This window comes from Opisthocomus hoazin, chromosome 10 (assembly GCF_030867145.1).
Source record: "Opisthocomus hoazin isolate bOpiHoa1 chromosome 10, bOpiHoa1.hap1, whole genome shotgun sequence".
NCBI classification, from domain to species: domain Eukaryota; kingdom Metazoa; phylum Chordata; class Aves; order Opisthocomiformes; family Opisthocomidae; genus Opisthocomus; species Opisthocomus hoazin.
The window spans coordinates 31,078,683-31,094,267 of NC_134423.1; the positions used below are offsets into that span (position 1 = coordinate 31,078,683).

At 40.4% G+C, this 15,585-nt stretch overlaps 1 protein-coding gene across 4 annotated transcripts in view; it reads left to right on the forward strand.

Moving 5' to 3' along the window:
* The window catches only part of MAP2K5 (mitogen-activated protein kinase kinase 5), a 140,434-nt gene that overhangs the window by 18,009 nt on the left and 106,840 nt on the right, over positions 1-15,585 (forward strand). For all 4 annotated transcript variants that reach the window (XM_075431828.1, XM_075431826.1, XM_075431829.1 and 1 more), the window contains 4 exons: positions 2,925-2,965; positions 3,704-3,771; positions 6,503-6,551; positions 11,598-11,662. In XM_075431828.1, coding sequence (XP_075287943.1) covers positions 2,925-2,965; positions 3,704-3,771; positions 6,503-6,551; positions 11,598-11,662 — 223 coding nt within the window. The remainder of the gene's footprint in view (positions 1-2,924; positions 2,966-3,703; positions 3,772-6,502; positions 6,552-11,597; positions 11,663-15,585) is intronic.

Genomic DNA, 15,585 nt, shown 5'->3' on the forward strand with positions numbered 1-15,585 from the left:
CAGCAATAAATTAATTAAAATAATTAAAAATTAAACTCTTCTCACTTAACTGATATTATACAAATAATCATACTATGAGTTTCCCAATTAAACATTCTAGACTTCCGTTACTTACAACTCTCTGAAGTTTGAATTGGGCAATTAACCAGCAGCCTTCTCAAGCACGTGCTAATGAGGTCTCAATAGGAGGCTGGGCTTCCTGGTAGTTTAGTCCGCTCCTGCGGAAGAGACTTGAATTGACGGTTGGACTTGATGATCTTAGAGGTCTTCTCCAAGCTTCATGATTCTGTGATTCTATGAATTCAAGGGGAATAAGGAGGTGGGGGGGTTTTATGGCTCAGGCTAGCAGGATCTGATTGAGAAGGGGGCCTTGGATATTTGAGCTGCGGGACTCCAGAGCGATCGGCAGTTGAGATGTGTTCTCGTGAGATGAGTGCAAAGAGGGCTGTGAGGAGGGAAGCCATCTTCTGCCTCTTCCCAGGCTGAGATGGAGCCTTTCTCTTGAACCCCTTTCTGCAGAAGGCCATTTCATTCCTGGCATACACTCTGTCAGAAACCACTGACCACCACTTGCAAGAAATAAATGCTAGGCTTTGCTGTGGCTTGGAGAAATGGATACAGTGGATGATCCTAGTAGTTGGGGAACCCTTCTTGGAAATACAAGGCAATTAGATATATTTCCCCTTACGCGAACGGGTCAAGAAGTTGTGACAGGAGGTGCTCAGTAGTTGGCGTGCCCGAGTGCTGGAAGGAACGTTTTGGGGTTACAAATCAGGCTTAACCTTCTTTCAGATTCTCCTTTTGGGCTGTTCCTGAGGAACCAGCCAAGCAGATTCCTGCTCCTGCTGCTGTCTCCTTTTTCTGTTTGCTTTACATCCAGGGATAATTTCCTGTGACTGTACAGATTCAGAGCTCACCTCCATGCTGCCGAGGATACAATCCCCCTGTATTATCTCCGTATTTTCACCACTGGCTCAGCTACGCACGTGTCTGCTGGGTATTTCGTCGTAGGTGGCTTGTCGCTTGCTCTAAACAGCTTCAGAGCAGAGTTGCTGTTTCATCTTTCCAAGTTACCCTCTTAGAACCTTCTAGGTTACAGCGTTACGGCCACCCTGCACTCCCTTCGTGCCCAGACCACCTCTCTGTTCTGCTGCTGCTCTTCTGCGATATTGAACAAAATGCACATTCCTGCATTTTTTTTTTCTTTCTTCTTGTCCCGCCCCTCTAAAGAACATCCCAGATTTTGTTAGCACAAGCACTGCTCTTTCATGCCCTTTTGGCTGTGCCTCTCTATGTACTGCAGTTTAAAGCCCATCAGTAACGTGGAGCTTTTCTGTCTGTAATTTAAGGTTCTCTCTTTTTAAGAGCTTGCTTTACAAGCCCAATCTTCCTTTGAGTCCTTTTCCATTTCTGCCTTTCTTACTTCTGAGGAAGCCTCCCAGTTGCTGACTCCAGTCAGCTTCCAAAAACTGGTGTCTCCCATAGAGCCTGCCAGTAGTAAGTGTCCATGTGCCACCGTGTGTTACCTTGGCTGTGCTGTGTTTGTTTGATAATTTGAAGGTTTTCAAGGGGAAAAAAATGGGATTTTGTCTGTTTTATTAAAAAAAAAAAAAATGCAGTGCTGCTGTCTAGGTAATAAGAACCAGAGTTTTTTATACTGAAAATAAACCTCTTTATGCATATACAAGAAAAAAGTGTGTATGTGCATGCACACTCGCATATATATATATATCTCTATATCTTGTCTGTGTTACATATATCCTGTCTGTGGAATGCAAAGTGAATACACCATTCAAATATACACAATAAAAAATATGATCCTTTTAATACAATTTCCAAAATGTTGGTTTTAATCTGTTGGAAAAACTATAATATGCTTATAAGTATTTTAGAATAGTTTATTATTTTCTGGTTGGGTTTAGGTTTTTCTATGCCCACAGTGTCACAGTACTTTCCTTCTTTAAGATGCACATTCTAATGTCATTTAAAGGCACGTGGCCTGGCCCTAACTGATGTGTTTAATAACTATCATCTGTGTCCTTCTGACTAATAAATAGTTCTGTTTCCTGCTGTCAAAAATTGGAGCGAAATGCATGTGCATCAGAGAAAGAGAAAAATCAAATTTGTCCCCCCTCAGACAATCAATCAAACGTGACAGGCCCTTTAACATACAATTTGTAGGGCACTGTAGTTGTAAAATGGGAACTGTCTGTAACATGTAGCTAGCAGCCTTTGTGGCTTTAACATTTGACAAAAGCACACCCACCCAGAGGAAGAACAAGGCACTGTGTAGTTCGAGAGACTTCGGGAAAACCCTTTCTCCTCAAGCAGCGTGTCCCTCTGTAAACCCAGACATCGTAATAAGGCGCCGCATTTGTACGCCTGTGTCCAAAGAGTGGCATTTTGTATTGCGTTTATCCCGTGTTTGATTTCTTGAGATTCACGGCTGTTGCCCCGGACGTGTTTTTTCCACATTTAAAACAAACTGTCTGCGTCTGACAATATGTCTAATTCATGATGTGTGGCAGCTGATTCCTTCAAAATACATCTTGCAAATATTTCTGTTAAATGCCAGAAAAAATACAGCATGTGCAAATGTAGTGACATAAGATATTGATTTTAATTTGAATTACAAAAAGAATCTGATAATTTAAGCCAACAGTTCTCTTGAATTTGATGTGTTTTAAGCAGAAATTAGAATTTATATTACATGGTGTCAGAAAGCTCTTAGCATTTATAAATGCTCACTCCTGCAAGTTAAAAATCCTGGTTCATAATTCCCACTCTGGGTCTTGTGAGGCACTTTTCAATCATTTCTCTCTGCTAATTTTGGTGTCACCCTCATTTCTTTTTAAAAGATTCATTTTGAGCAAATTTGTAAATGGCCCTGATGTGTTCTACAATTTAGTCAATTACTGTTTCAGCCTGCAAGCCTCCTGGGAAACGGAACATACATGGCCTGAAGGTACGAATTTCAATAATTGTTTCAGTAAAGTTAGATGGATTTGTAATGCTGTGTTCCACTTATTGAAATGTCAAATAAAACTGCACTTTCTTGAGCTCTGACAAGCAGGGGTTTTTTTAATATTATTTTTTTTGTGAGGGTGGGAGAAGGACTCATCTGCTGAGCGTTGGCTGCGATATCTGTAGATACAGTTTTATTAAAAATGGAATTGCCTTTCTTTTTGTTTTAACCTACGTTAATAAGGTTCCTAAATTTTAATACTCGGTTTGTCAGCGAATGTCTGCTACTACTTCAAAGAGTTTAAAAAAAACCCCACCATATTCGTTTGATTTCAGTAATTTACCTTAGTGTGGAAGGCACTGCAGTCAAATTCTTGTAGGTTGTTTGGTTCGTTCAGGTATGCTTCGTGCTGCTGTAATCATACCCATTTTGAAATGCAGAAGACTACAAACGTGTGAAATGATGTTTAGTTTTTCAAATCGGAATAAATGGTGGACATATCATCTCTTTTTTTGTATTATTTAACTAAGTGTTTAAGATGTAAAGATAGTATGTTGTAGTCCATGAATTGTATAGCCTGCTAACCTACATACGGGCGAGACCTCCACCACCGGCATGCCTAGCAACAAGCTAATTAACCTTCATAGTGAAATGAGAAATTCGTGGCAAATTACAGGTTAATTAGAATAGTGTCCTCTGAACACAAACGACTGATAAAGATTCTTTCCCTGCCTGCAGGTAAATACGCGAGCAGGATCTGCTAATAATAGCAGTTCGGCAGTCTCGGATTCCCTTCCAAGCAATAGGTAAGAGTCAAGAACGGGAGCGTTCGCTTCGTTTTGTTTTCTTTTATTAAAACAAAATGGAACCTTGTGTGCGGTTGTTACCAACGGTAAGCTTGATGTTGAATAACTTTTTCAATATGACTACTGGGCACGCAGGAGTGAAGTGGGGAAGACGAAATGACCGTGATTCATGGATCTTGTTAGACTCATAATGCTGGTTCTTCAGGAGAGGTATCTGCTGCCGAAAGAAAGAAGTCTTGGCTGGGTATTTCAGGTGGCTTTGTCCTTTATAAAGTGTCGAAATACTGTTTGTGGGTGAGCTAATTTGAGTTTAATTGGTCTAATAATCACTGTCTATGGCAAGGTCTGTATGTTCAGGTCTGCGTTGCTTATCTCATTCCAGGATTCTTTGATTTTAAAATTTGATACCCAGTCCAGTAGGTTTATTACTGTGGGGTAAGATTTTTGGAAAATCTGAACAGCTTGGGTGCCCTGTTTCATACAGTTTCAGCAAAGTTTTGGAGTCCATCTCCCTTTTCTTTCTTTTTAGATGCTAGTCCTTATTTCAAAACCTGTATTAAGATCTGAAAATGCAAGAGAGCTCTTACTCTTTTTTCCTAGAGATCTATTTTTAAATACTGGAGCTTAAACTCCCTTCTATTACATGAACTGTTACAGAAGCCCTTATACTCAATGCTGATGTTAAAATAAATAAGAAAAACCCACCAAAAAACCTTACGTATTCTTAAAAGGGAGTGAGAAAAGTCTGGCTCCATCTTCACGTAAGAGCCTATTTGAAACTTGGGAATAGAAATCTCTGGAGGACCCTTTCAACCTAAATTATTCTATTATTCTAATAAGCATATAATATTGCATTTATCCATACACCAGCACGCTGTGCCCTTTTCTCTCAGAGCGTTTTTGGAAAAAAAAAAAAAAATTGACAGAGATGAGCAAGATCAAAGACCGCGTCGTGCTGCGTTGAGCGTGCTCAGCCGGTGAAGCGCCGGCGCCCGTGCTGGCAGGCGCCGTGAGGGGTGCCGTGCTGGGACTGTCCCACAAGCCCTGGCTTTGGGTGGTGGGAGCGGTGGGACGTGGTGACCCGTTGACGAGGAGGATGCCACCACACGTGGTTGGCAGCAGCGCTGGAGTTGGGCTTCAGTGGGTGGCCCCTTTCAAGCACCAGAAAAAAGCAGTTTTGATTTGCCCTTTAGTGGCTTTGCGGATTGTAGAGATAAAAAAAAGAAAGCCAAGAACTGGTGTCAGTCTCCCCTGGCAAAGTTTGCTCCCATCCCTCGGGGAAGCTTTGCTGTGCGTTGCACTGGTGAAGACCCTATCCAAGACTCTTTAAAGAAAATAAATCTGAATGTCTTTAGGAACTGCCGTCCTCCTCCCGATCTGCCATAGCACTGGACTAAATAAAGCTGCTTTCTGTCGCTGTTGTGCCTTGGCTTTCAGTACTTCTTGTTCTTTGAGCTTGTTCTTGAAGTGCGTTGAAAATGAGGCTTCTAGAAGATTCTTGTCACCTTATTTGGTGGTTAATTGCCGTTCCTTTTCCGAAACCTTCTGCACTATGAGTTTTGTTTTTGAAGTAATTGAAAGTCTCTCTTTGTTTCATGTTCACAAATTGTTAGTCATGAAAGATGACAAGATCAGCTTATGTTTCCTTGGAAAACTTAATTTTTCTTTAAAGTAGTCGTGGGAACAAGAGGCCTATTAAAGAACAAAGCCACCAAATAGGAAATCTGTGTTTTCACTGTTCTTGTTAATAATGATCTGTGATCAAGACACGTGCACATGCCTTTCAAGAATATATCATTTTGTACTTTTTTTTTTTTACCTTCAGTAATAAGAGCAGAATGTCTCTTTGAGATGAAGTTTTTGCAGACGTATTGCTTCCAGGCAGTTTGTTGTGTTGAAGGTACAAGGAACAGAGTGTGTCAGGAAAGGAGGTGAAGCAGTATTTTGTGAGTGGGTGGAAGTAGTTTGAAGCTGTTAATAGTTTTACCTACAAAACACACCAAGCTGATAGATGTGGTTTGTTAAAGTTCTCTTGCTGGAAAAAGAGAATATGAGTTGTTTTGGCTGATGTAAGACCACTGGCTCCGGAGTAGTTTCTCCTGAAAAAGCACAACGGGAGAAGCAGCAAGTTGACCTGGATGGATGCACGTGGCAAGCTGGACTCATCCCCCTCATAGAGGAATGTCCCTGAGATGCCTAAATCAGGGATTATATTCACCTGCTCACCGTGCTCTGGTCTGCGGACAGCTGAGGTAGTGAGGCATCATCGACAGCACACCCTTCTGCTGCAGATTTGTGGAAATTATTGAGGGATAGTGCCTTAAGGGGTTTTAAAACAAGACAAGGTACCTGAAAACTGGACGTGAACCTTGTTTTCCTGTTGTTTTTCGAAGCACCTGGTGTGTGAGGGTATTTTTTTTTTCCTTTTTCTTCTTTGAACTGATGAACAATAGGCTGTGTCTCAAAGAGTAGTATAGTCAGGTATCTAAAAAAGCTAGTTTGTAAAGGTGAAAAATATATTGATTTTCTTAAGTGTTCATTGCTTCTCCATTTCTGCTGTCTGCAGTTTGAGAAGTAGCTATACCGAACATCAGTCAGCATTGCTAAAGTCAAATCTATTCGGAATATGTAACCGTGAATTTAACCTGATGGCTTGTTTCTTATGGTTTCACTTTGTTTTATAGAGTGAAATGGCACGGTCATTAAAAGTAATTGCCTCTTATTTTTTCAGCTTAAAAAAGTCTTCTGCAGAGCTGAAGAAAATACTTGCAAATGGCCAGGTAGGTGCACGGAATTGGGTCTTGGCTACATGCACGTCTCGTTACTCCCTAATACTGCAGTGACTGGCATACCACAAACAGGGGGAGAGATGCTTACTGCTCATTTAGTTGTAATGTGTTCTTTTAATACAGAACTGGAGGGACCATGAAAACCTTCATGATACGAATGAGTTATGTGTCCCGATTTACTTTGATTGGCATGGCAATTTGCTTCCCATTTCTCAAAATGTGCTAATCAGATTTAGCTCCAAATAGATTGAAGTACCTCACACATGTTGCGCTGTTGCCACAATTTCAGGGAAGAAAGTTAATCAATTTTGAATAACTAAGTCAACTGCTGGGTTAGAATGACCTTCGTATTTTTTTGAGTGGTAGATACTTAAATATTTAGAAGGTTCTTGCAAAGAGCTGCTGTCATACTTGGAATTGCCTTGTGTTGTAGCTTCTTCAAAAAAAAACCTCAAAACCCAAACCCCTAAAACAAAAAAAACACCAAAGGTGTAGAAGGCTGTCATGATGCTTTCTCTCCTGCTGCAGACATCCAGGATCTGGCACCCAGAAGTGAAAGGTTTAACGTAATAGTGAATGGTCAAGCGGATGCCCTGGACAAACGGAGCCATCGTTTCTTACCGGTTTTGAGCCAAACATATGGGCAGGCTCGCAGTAGTGTAAGGACATTAAATATACACCGTTAAATTAAACTACCTTAAAAGAATCCTGGATTCTTCAGCAGCACCATAAATATGTTTTAATGTTTGTCATAGTGAAAGCCCTTTGATAGCCTTGGAGGCAGGCAACTGTCCATTGCGATCAAGCTTGCCTATTAGGCTCTATTGACTGAGACATCTGTGTCACTGCAAATAAAAGACTCTTATTGATTTTCTTAACTGCTGTTCACTTCCCCTCCATGTTTCGAAGGCTGAAATCTTAATTATCTCAGATGCGTATTCAGTGCCTTCACACAATGACCTCTCCAAGCCTCATTGGCATTTCATGAATCAGGTAGTTGTAGTTGAGCGTGTCAAGAAGATAAAGGCCGGTCTTCATGCTTGTCCTTCAGCATCACCTGTAACGTTCTGGTCTAATAGATGAGAGTGCCCCTCGAAAATGTGAGCCGAACAGCCCAGCCTTGCCTGTTTGGCACTGAATCCTTTGAATACAGCTTGGAAATGTATTTTTAAGCTTGTCAGCGTGCCTCACGTGCAGACATAGTTTAATGTTCACAGGTTCCTGACAGGTAGATTTGTTAAGGTTTCGAAATCATAGCTAAACAGAGTGTTTCTCCAGATAACTTAAAATTATGTAAGCACCAGCAGCGAGCTTCTGAACTTTTAAAATGAAGTTGATAATTACTGCAATATTACTAATTCTTTTTAAAGTAGAATTACTGAATGTGAGTAAAAGCCGTCTTTTTGTGATTGAGTCCACGAGCTGAATTTGGCATTTTATTTGTTCTAAGCAATAGAAATGAGTGTTTTGTGTGCCCTGCAATTACAGATTGCTTTCCTGCGTAGTAGAATTTTAGAAAGATACAAAGGAACTAAACCTCTTATTATGGTATTAAAAAATGTTTCTTAAACCCCTGAAAAAAGAGGAAACAAAAAATAAGTTTTAGTAGTACCTTTTAGTCGCACTGCTCACGTAGGAGTTGTACTGCTTTCTGTCGAGAGAAAATGCTTGTTGTCATGCTGCCTTGTCTTCTGCCAAATTTGGTCACAGATCCGTAACTGGAAATAGGTTTCTAGTTGTAACTTTAACTTTTCCCCCTTTTGGGGGATTAAGTTACACTTATCGTTACTTAAATATGGGTTGGGTTATTATTTTTTATTATTTTTTGGCAGTTTATGCTTTCAGGCATTCATAATGATATTCCTCTAGTAGTTTCCATTTAGGTTTAATAAGGAATTCATATTAATCATTAAAAGAAGGGGACATGGTTCTTCAAGATAATCAAATATTGACAGGTTAGAAATAGCTTTCTGCCTAGGTTCATTGATATAGGTGATGTGATATAAATATTTATTTCTTTTCTGTCACTCAGAGTAAATGCCACCAATTGATTCAGCATTGATATAGTGTCAACAGTTCATAAGAAACATTTGACTGGCTTGTGTTTTCCGATTAGTCTCTGCTCTATAAAGTGGGATTTACTAAATCTCTTCAATTGTCTGCTCATAGAGTGTGACTGCTTTCTCAAACCATTATTGCTTCGATTCCTAAAGCAAAGGTATGGCGATAGGACTTTCCCTCTGTCAGGCCCCTACATATAAAATAAGGATTAATTGAGCATTTTGGTTTTAATGATTTACAAGAGATGGACACTGATTTCTCTCAAAACCAGCAAGTATAAGCAAGAGACGTTTTGTTTGCTGATCCGTAATTGAAATCTGTTTCGTTTTTTCATTAATTCTGTAAATATTGGCATCCGATCAAGCTTGGTTTTGCAGGTTTAATATTCCAGTCCTTACTGTCAAGTTCATTGTTATTATGTTATCATTTTATGATTGAGAATCCAGTTTTCCCAGTAAAATAAATAAATCACCGCATGGTTTTGGCACGTTTATTTGAGCCAGTAAATCACACTTTATCTCTCCGTCGGTTGCTGGCAGATCCTTGCTCCACCCCAGTCTTCCGATTTCACCCAGGGTTTCTGGTTGCTCCTTTGTGCACAGAGATGAGAAACGGTGCTGGGCTGGCAGCGGGCACGAGCAGCGCTGGACGGAGCTGCTCCCATCACTAGCTCGTAGGGAATGGTGTGAAAAAAATACTCGCTTTTTACCAGTTAGCAGAAAGCAGGAGGAAAGATAATAGGCTTTATGTCTCTAGTTCTGCTCAATTTGTTGCTTATAACTTGTGTAACTACAAAGGAATTCTTCTTTTTTTCCCCCCGAGAAGCAAAGATAGAAGTTATGTTCATAGCTTTGTGGATTCATTTGATTTCTCTTAAGAGTTTTGTTTATCTGAACATTGCTGTGAATGCAGGAAAAAGATGTTTGTTGTTACCTCAAAGACTGGAGAATTAAAGTCCTCCAGCCTAGAAGAGCAGAACTCCTTAAACACAGTATGTGCTTTAGATTTATGAGTGCTGCAGTCTGAGAGACGTTATGTTTAGAGCAAGGGATCCTGTATAGATTCTTTATGTATTTTAAAACCCATTCATGAAGTATTGTTCCTTATGAGGTGCCCTTTTTCGCCCTCTTTATTTACATTTTCTGATTGATGCAAAAAGCAAGATGGTTTTCAGTGATAAAATCAATTCTCCTTTTCATCAGAAACCTTGATACGTGAAAGGGCCATTTCGTCCCCTCTTAAGATGTCTGGCCCGGGTTTAACTACAGAGAGGTAATAATTTAGAGTCAACCTCTGCTTTGAGTTCTTTCAAATTTTCTCAGAACTCAGATTTTGGCCTCAGGGGAAGAAATGCGTAGAGGATACGTATTTCCTGTGAGACACGAGCTTCCCTTTTATTCACATAGTGAAAGGAAAGAACAAAAATTTTGGAGTTCATTGTTTCTATCGGAAAACATATTATTTTAAATCAATTAAATATTCTATTTTCTGTTGGTAAGAGATGCCGCGTATTGACTCTTCAGGGCATTTCAGCTTGTTACCATCACTTACTTGTTCCAGTTAAAGCCAAGGGCAAGTTCCTCTTATCTTCACTGACATCGTATGAAAGCGGATGCTTAAGCGTGGCTCGGTACCTGAAGGGCAAGTGTCCCCGCTGAATTTTAGAAGCCATTTCAGGGGCTGGATAAATGCAGATAGTTCGCTTATGGCGAGCTCCGCGTGGCTCTCGCCGAGGTGCCGGTGGCGCTTGAAACAGCGAATGCGCAGCTATCTCAGATGTGCTTAGTGATCAGTGATCAGCGCGCTCAGCAGACCAGGCAGCTCATTAAGGTTTATTTGATGCTTTTTAACGCACAAAAATGACAGGGGCTTTAAGCAGCCATGCCAACTCATGTAAAATGTTTGACTTGGTATCCCATCAAATATTAATAGGTAATAGAAACAAGTTAATGATTTGGTAACAAGTTCCTAGGAAAATAGCTTTTAAAAATGGGATTTGCCCGGACATTTACTACTTACAGTGATCAGGCAATGGAGGAGATAATTTTGGAATAGCAAATGCATGCAGACCAGAGTTCACTCTTATTAAAATATTTAATTTGAAGTATGCATGTGCATTTCAAAAATGTCTGTAGGGATTTTTATTTTTTTTAGTAAGTGGTATAGCTAGAAGCTCAGTATAACTGTATTTGTACAGGAGAAGGTTGAACTGTAGTTTTACATCTGCGTTGCTCATCCAGCAAGGTGATGTATAATAAGCTTTTATAAAATACCTATCAGAAAGATCCCAGATTCCAGCATTTGCAATGTACAGTGCCTGTATCAGGCTCCTGCTGGAGTATCTGAGGATATCGTCACATATGGACAGTTGTCCCGGTGAGCAGAAAGATTGAAGCAAGCAATTAGTGGTCTGTTTCCAGGAAAATTATTTTTCTTGGGAAGCAGTTCAAGACTATTGTTTCTCAGAATATTTCCTTTAGTTAAAAGGTATGTGTAAATTAAGCCCTACAAAGCAATCCTGCTAACAGAACTGTCACTCAATTAGTAGCAATTATGCCGATTCCAGAATAAATCATAAACTTTTCTGGCCATACTCAAGATGACAGTTTTCTGTTGGATTGTTTCCATTCACCTCCAACTTTGGCTTTGGTTATGTGCTGTTCTGGAGACCCTTTTCCTATCAGTATCTGTGACCTGACCCTCTTGAGCTATATTATATCATTCCATTTTGACACCTTTTATCAAACTTTAATGAAATGACCCAGGCAAACAAATTGTCATTAAACTTTCCATCACTTTGTCCCTTGGTATCGTCTTTTATAAATTGGACAGCAAATGTTGTATTGATCTTCTCGTTCTTGCCGCTGAACTTGAAATGACCCAGACTGCTTGTTGTTTATGGCCTAGAGTTGCTTTTCCTTGACATTTCCATCCACAGCATGACATCTCTTTTGTTTTTCTTTCTTTCTTGTGGAGATGAATGAACAAGACATACGGTATCGAGACATCCTCGGTCATGGCAATGGAGGCACAGTCTACAAGTGAGTGTTGAATTTCACTTAAAATTTTTGAAAATAAAAGTTAACAGTGCTTTTTTTTTTTTTTTGCCCTTCATATTTGTAGTGAGATGTAGGTGGGCCATTGCTGCTATGCAGAAAAGATTATAAACGAAATTCTTAATAGAAACTTTTTAAGAATTCCCTTTGCATATTTACAAGGTATCTGCTCTTGGGTGCTGTGAGGGCTGGTGCATTTTTATTATCTTTTTAATACTTAGCTTTGAATCCCTCCTGGGTAACAAGTTAATGGTTCACAAGTGGAACTTGAAACATCCTGAAGCATAATGAATTGCCTTCAATATTTGCAATGCCATTATTCTTGCTGGCTCACCGCGCCCTTTGCTAGCCCCGTGCCGAGAGTGACACTGGTGGGATGTGATGACACCATAGCTCTGCCTTTCTCTGGCGATTCAAAATTAGTAAATACCCCTTTCACTGCTGCAGTGACTTCCCTCCCTTACGAGCAGCTTCACGCACAGGCTGATGAATATATTAAATGATAAACTCCCCCAAATTTTGGTACTGAAGCTTATACCCTGCAGCCAGTATTAATTTTAATATTGTAAAGATTATAATAGCAGAGATATAGTTTTCTCGACAGGAAAGTCTTTCTCATGCATAGTGCAAAGTTTAAACTACATAATGTAATATCTGGTACTTAATAGTCTGCAGTGGTGTATGAAAAATATTCCACTAGGAATTAAGAAAGCCATACTTTGTAAGAAAGCCCTAGGGGAGTAATAAAGGTTTCCTCCAGAGAGCTATTTACCATATACAGTAACCCAGCATCCCATTATGATTTTGTTTATACCTTAGACATTTTAACTTTGATATTAACATTTTTTTTTTAAATGTTTTAAAAGCTACGGTGCATTTAGTTTAGTTTCTAATTGGCTGCCAACATTGCAAAACGACTCTCCTTGCAGAAGGTTTAATGAAAATGGACTTCCAAAACCTTAAAGGAACAAATCCACTCTTTGAATGGACTCTTCGGAAATCAGGTTAGCCTCGTAGGTGGAACGTAGTTCAGACATCTCATTGGCGTTCTCTTGTAGAGACATATTCCTAGACCAAGAAAGTCACAGAAACAGTGGTGTTTTCTTTAGAATAAGGAAGATTTAAGAGAGAGTGTTGAGCTTTGCAGCTCGGCCAGTGACTTCTTGGTGGTTTCCAATTTGGAGAAGGTTGCTTCCCTCCCCGCGTGCCGATGGAGGCTGCAGATGTCGGTGGGAGAAGCATCGCACAGGAGGGCCACGTGCTTGGGGTACAGTTAGGGACAAGGAGCATCCCACAAAGTGAGGGAATCCACGTGTGTCATTGTTACCCAGCTCAGGGTCATTTTCTTTAGCAAAGTGGCTGGAATAAGGAGCTAGCAATGCGAAGTCGCGAGCGGCGTAAGAATGGCCGTACCGGGTGGTACCAGAAGTCTCTCCCCTTCGCCCTGTGTCTGATAGTGGCCAGGGAAGTCTAAGGAATATAAACCAAGGCAGGTGAACATGTGCTTCGCTAATCTTTTCGCACTGAGGATCTGCTGAACTCGATGTCTGTTCACCAGTTTGCGCCTGCCCTACTCACAAGGAGTAACCCGCATTTGCTGCATGGGCTTAGCACGCACAGTGCTTTTAGGTGCAGAAGGTGGTATGAAAATCTCCAGTTCTTTTATAATGTTGCTACATGCGTTGTATGTATTTCACATTTCATGAAAATTGTACGGGAAATTTGGAGAAAATGCTACGTAAAGCCAAAGTTGCACTTTTTGGCTTCCCTCTGTGTTTCTGAAAGGTGGTATAGTTACGTGCCTGCTTTTGGTTTAATATTTTTACAAAAAATGTTTTTCTCTGGTGATGAATACTACATTAGTAAGAGTCTGCAGAAGTGTTGAAGGCACAGAGATGTGAACGCTCAAGGCACGGAGGAGAATAGCACAGGAGGGAATGCGTAACACTTCTGGCGCTGCTCTGTTGGCTGGCTCGTTGTGTGGGCTGGTGGCCTGATCTCCGTGACGTGGTGGAGTGGTGCCTGCAGTTTGGGAAAGTAAAACATTTTACCTGTAGAAACATGACCCTTCTTCCGTATTGGGGAAATATTTCTACCTTTCTTTTTCCTTTTTATTGCGTTCATATTTTAAATTAGCAGTTGCAGTGAGTTCACAGTGTTTTCTCCAGTGCGGGTGTCATTCTGCGCTGCTCCAGGGATTGTGTACCACCTTTACGTGTGGATGTTTTACCCATTCCTGAAGTCTGACTTTCTTTGCAATGCAAATAATGGTAGGATATAAATGTGAAGTACTGTTTTCTCCCAAAACTGGCTCCTAAGGTCTATGTTCCTCTCGGCTCTTCCGGAATTTGTTTCTTGGTGCGTTGGATTGAGGAGTTGTACCAGTTCACTCTCTCATCCCTGAAGAGCTGCTCGTTGCCGTTGTTGCAGGGAGTTGGCATTTACCGTGCCATGGTGATGTGCTTTGGACAAAGCACAGGCAGACCTTCCTGCATTGGAGCAGCCACCCCTTGGTGAAGGGGAGCCCGTTCCCTCGCCCAAGGAGCATCTGTGCTGCACCAGCCAACAAGAAATTGCAAAATGGAATACTTACAGGTAGCCGGATTGCACTGGGCATAGATAGCAGTCCACATATATTTTATTCCAGTAAATCAATGAACGTTTGTCAAATAAAATTAATTGCAAACGTTTGGCTGTTTTCCTCTTCCAGCATTCCGTGCTGTCGGATTGTTTCAGAAGAGGCTGCGTGTAGTATTGATCTGACTCTAAAGAGCGAGCGTGTCTGTGTGGTATCTTTTTTCTATCTTTCTAGCTCTTTATACTAAGTCATATCCATTATGGCAATGATATATTATCAGCATTCAGCAAACAAGATAGCATGTCTCAGGTCGCTGAGCAAAAATTTTCAGCCTCTCTTTCCATGTGAATTAACTACTATTGAAATCGTTTATTGAGATTGAAGTATTGATCACTTCTCATGCTAACCTTGGCTTAAGGGGGAGAGGGGACGTGGTTTTGCTGTCTTTGGAAGACGCTATGTTTAGTTAGAAAATGTATTTCATTTATTTAGGTTCTTTACAGCTGCAACTGTTTTATTGCACGGAGAAGAGGTATCTTAGCTTTATTTTTATGACAGTATAATTATACTTTAGAAATACACTTGATTACTGTGTGTAGCAAAATTGTTCCAGTATATTGGCTTGGCCAATATTGCTATACAAACAACTTTTCAGTCAATTGAGTCTGGTAAAAAAATCAATACTTTATAGCAATATTTCTAGTGAGAACTTGCTGAATCTTAATGTTTTTCCTGTTCTAAAAAGAAGGGATTTTATAGTTGTTTGACTTCCTATTTTTCCTCTACTTTTCCATACACTATTTTCTTACTTAAGGCATGGTAACAATTACAGAGTTAGACATGGCAAAACCACTTAATTATCCTTGCTCTTTGACTGCTTGTATATTCAAAAATATGCAAGTATGTATGGACAATCCCAAACTGTATACGGAATATATAAACAGTCAGAAAGAAGAGTTCTTCTGCTGGTGCGTAGTGGGCAGCGTGTAGCCTGTCTGGAGTGAAGGTTGTTAAGAAAATGATGAAACCTGCTGTAACAAAGACCAAAAGCCCCTGAGTGTCCTGCTCTTCTGTTTGCCGGTTGTTGGTGGTAGTTTACCTCATTAACTGGGATTTCCACTTTCAGTGGAGTGTTAAGAGTCCAATTCTACGAATTTTTAGAAACTCTCAGGTGCCATGATTTGGTGGACACAGGAGGGCCCTAGGACTGTTACACTGGTAGATCTAGGACCTTCCAGCTGTGCAGCACACCTTCTAATTTGTTTATCAGCTATTATGTGGAAGCTGGTAGGATGGAGAATGCACAGTTTGAGCTGCTTCGCAGCAGAAG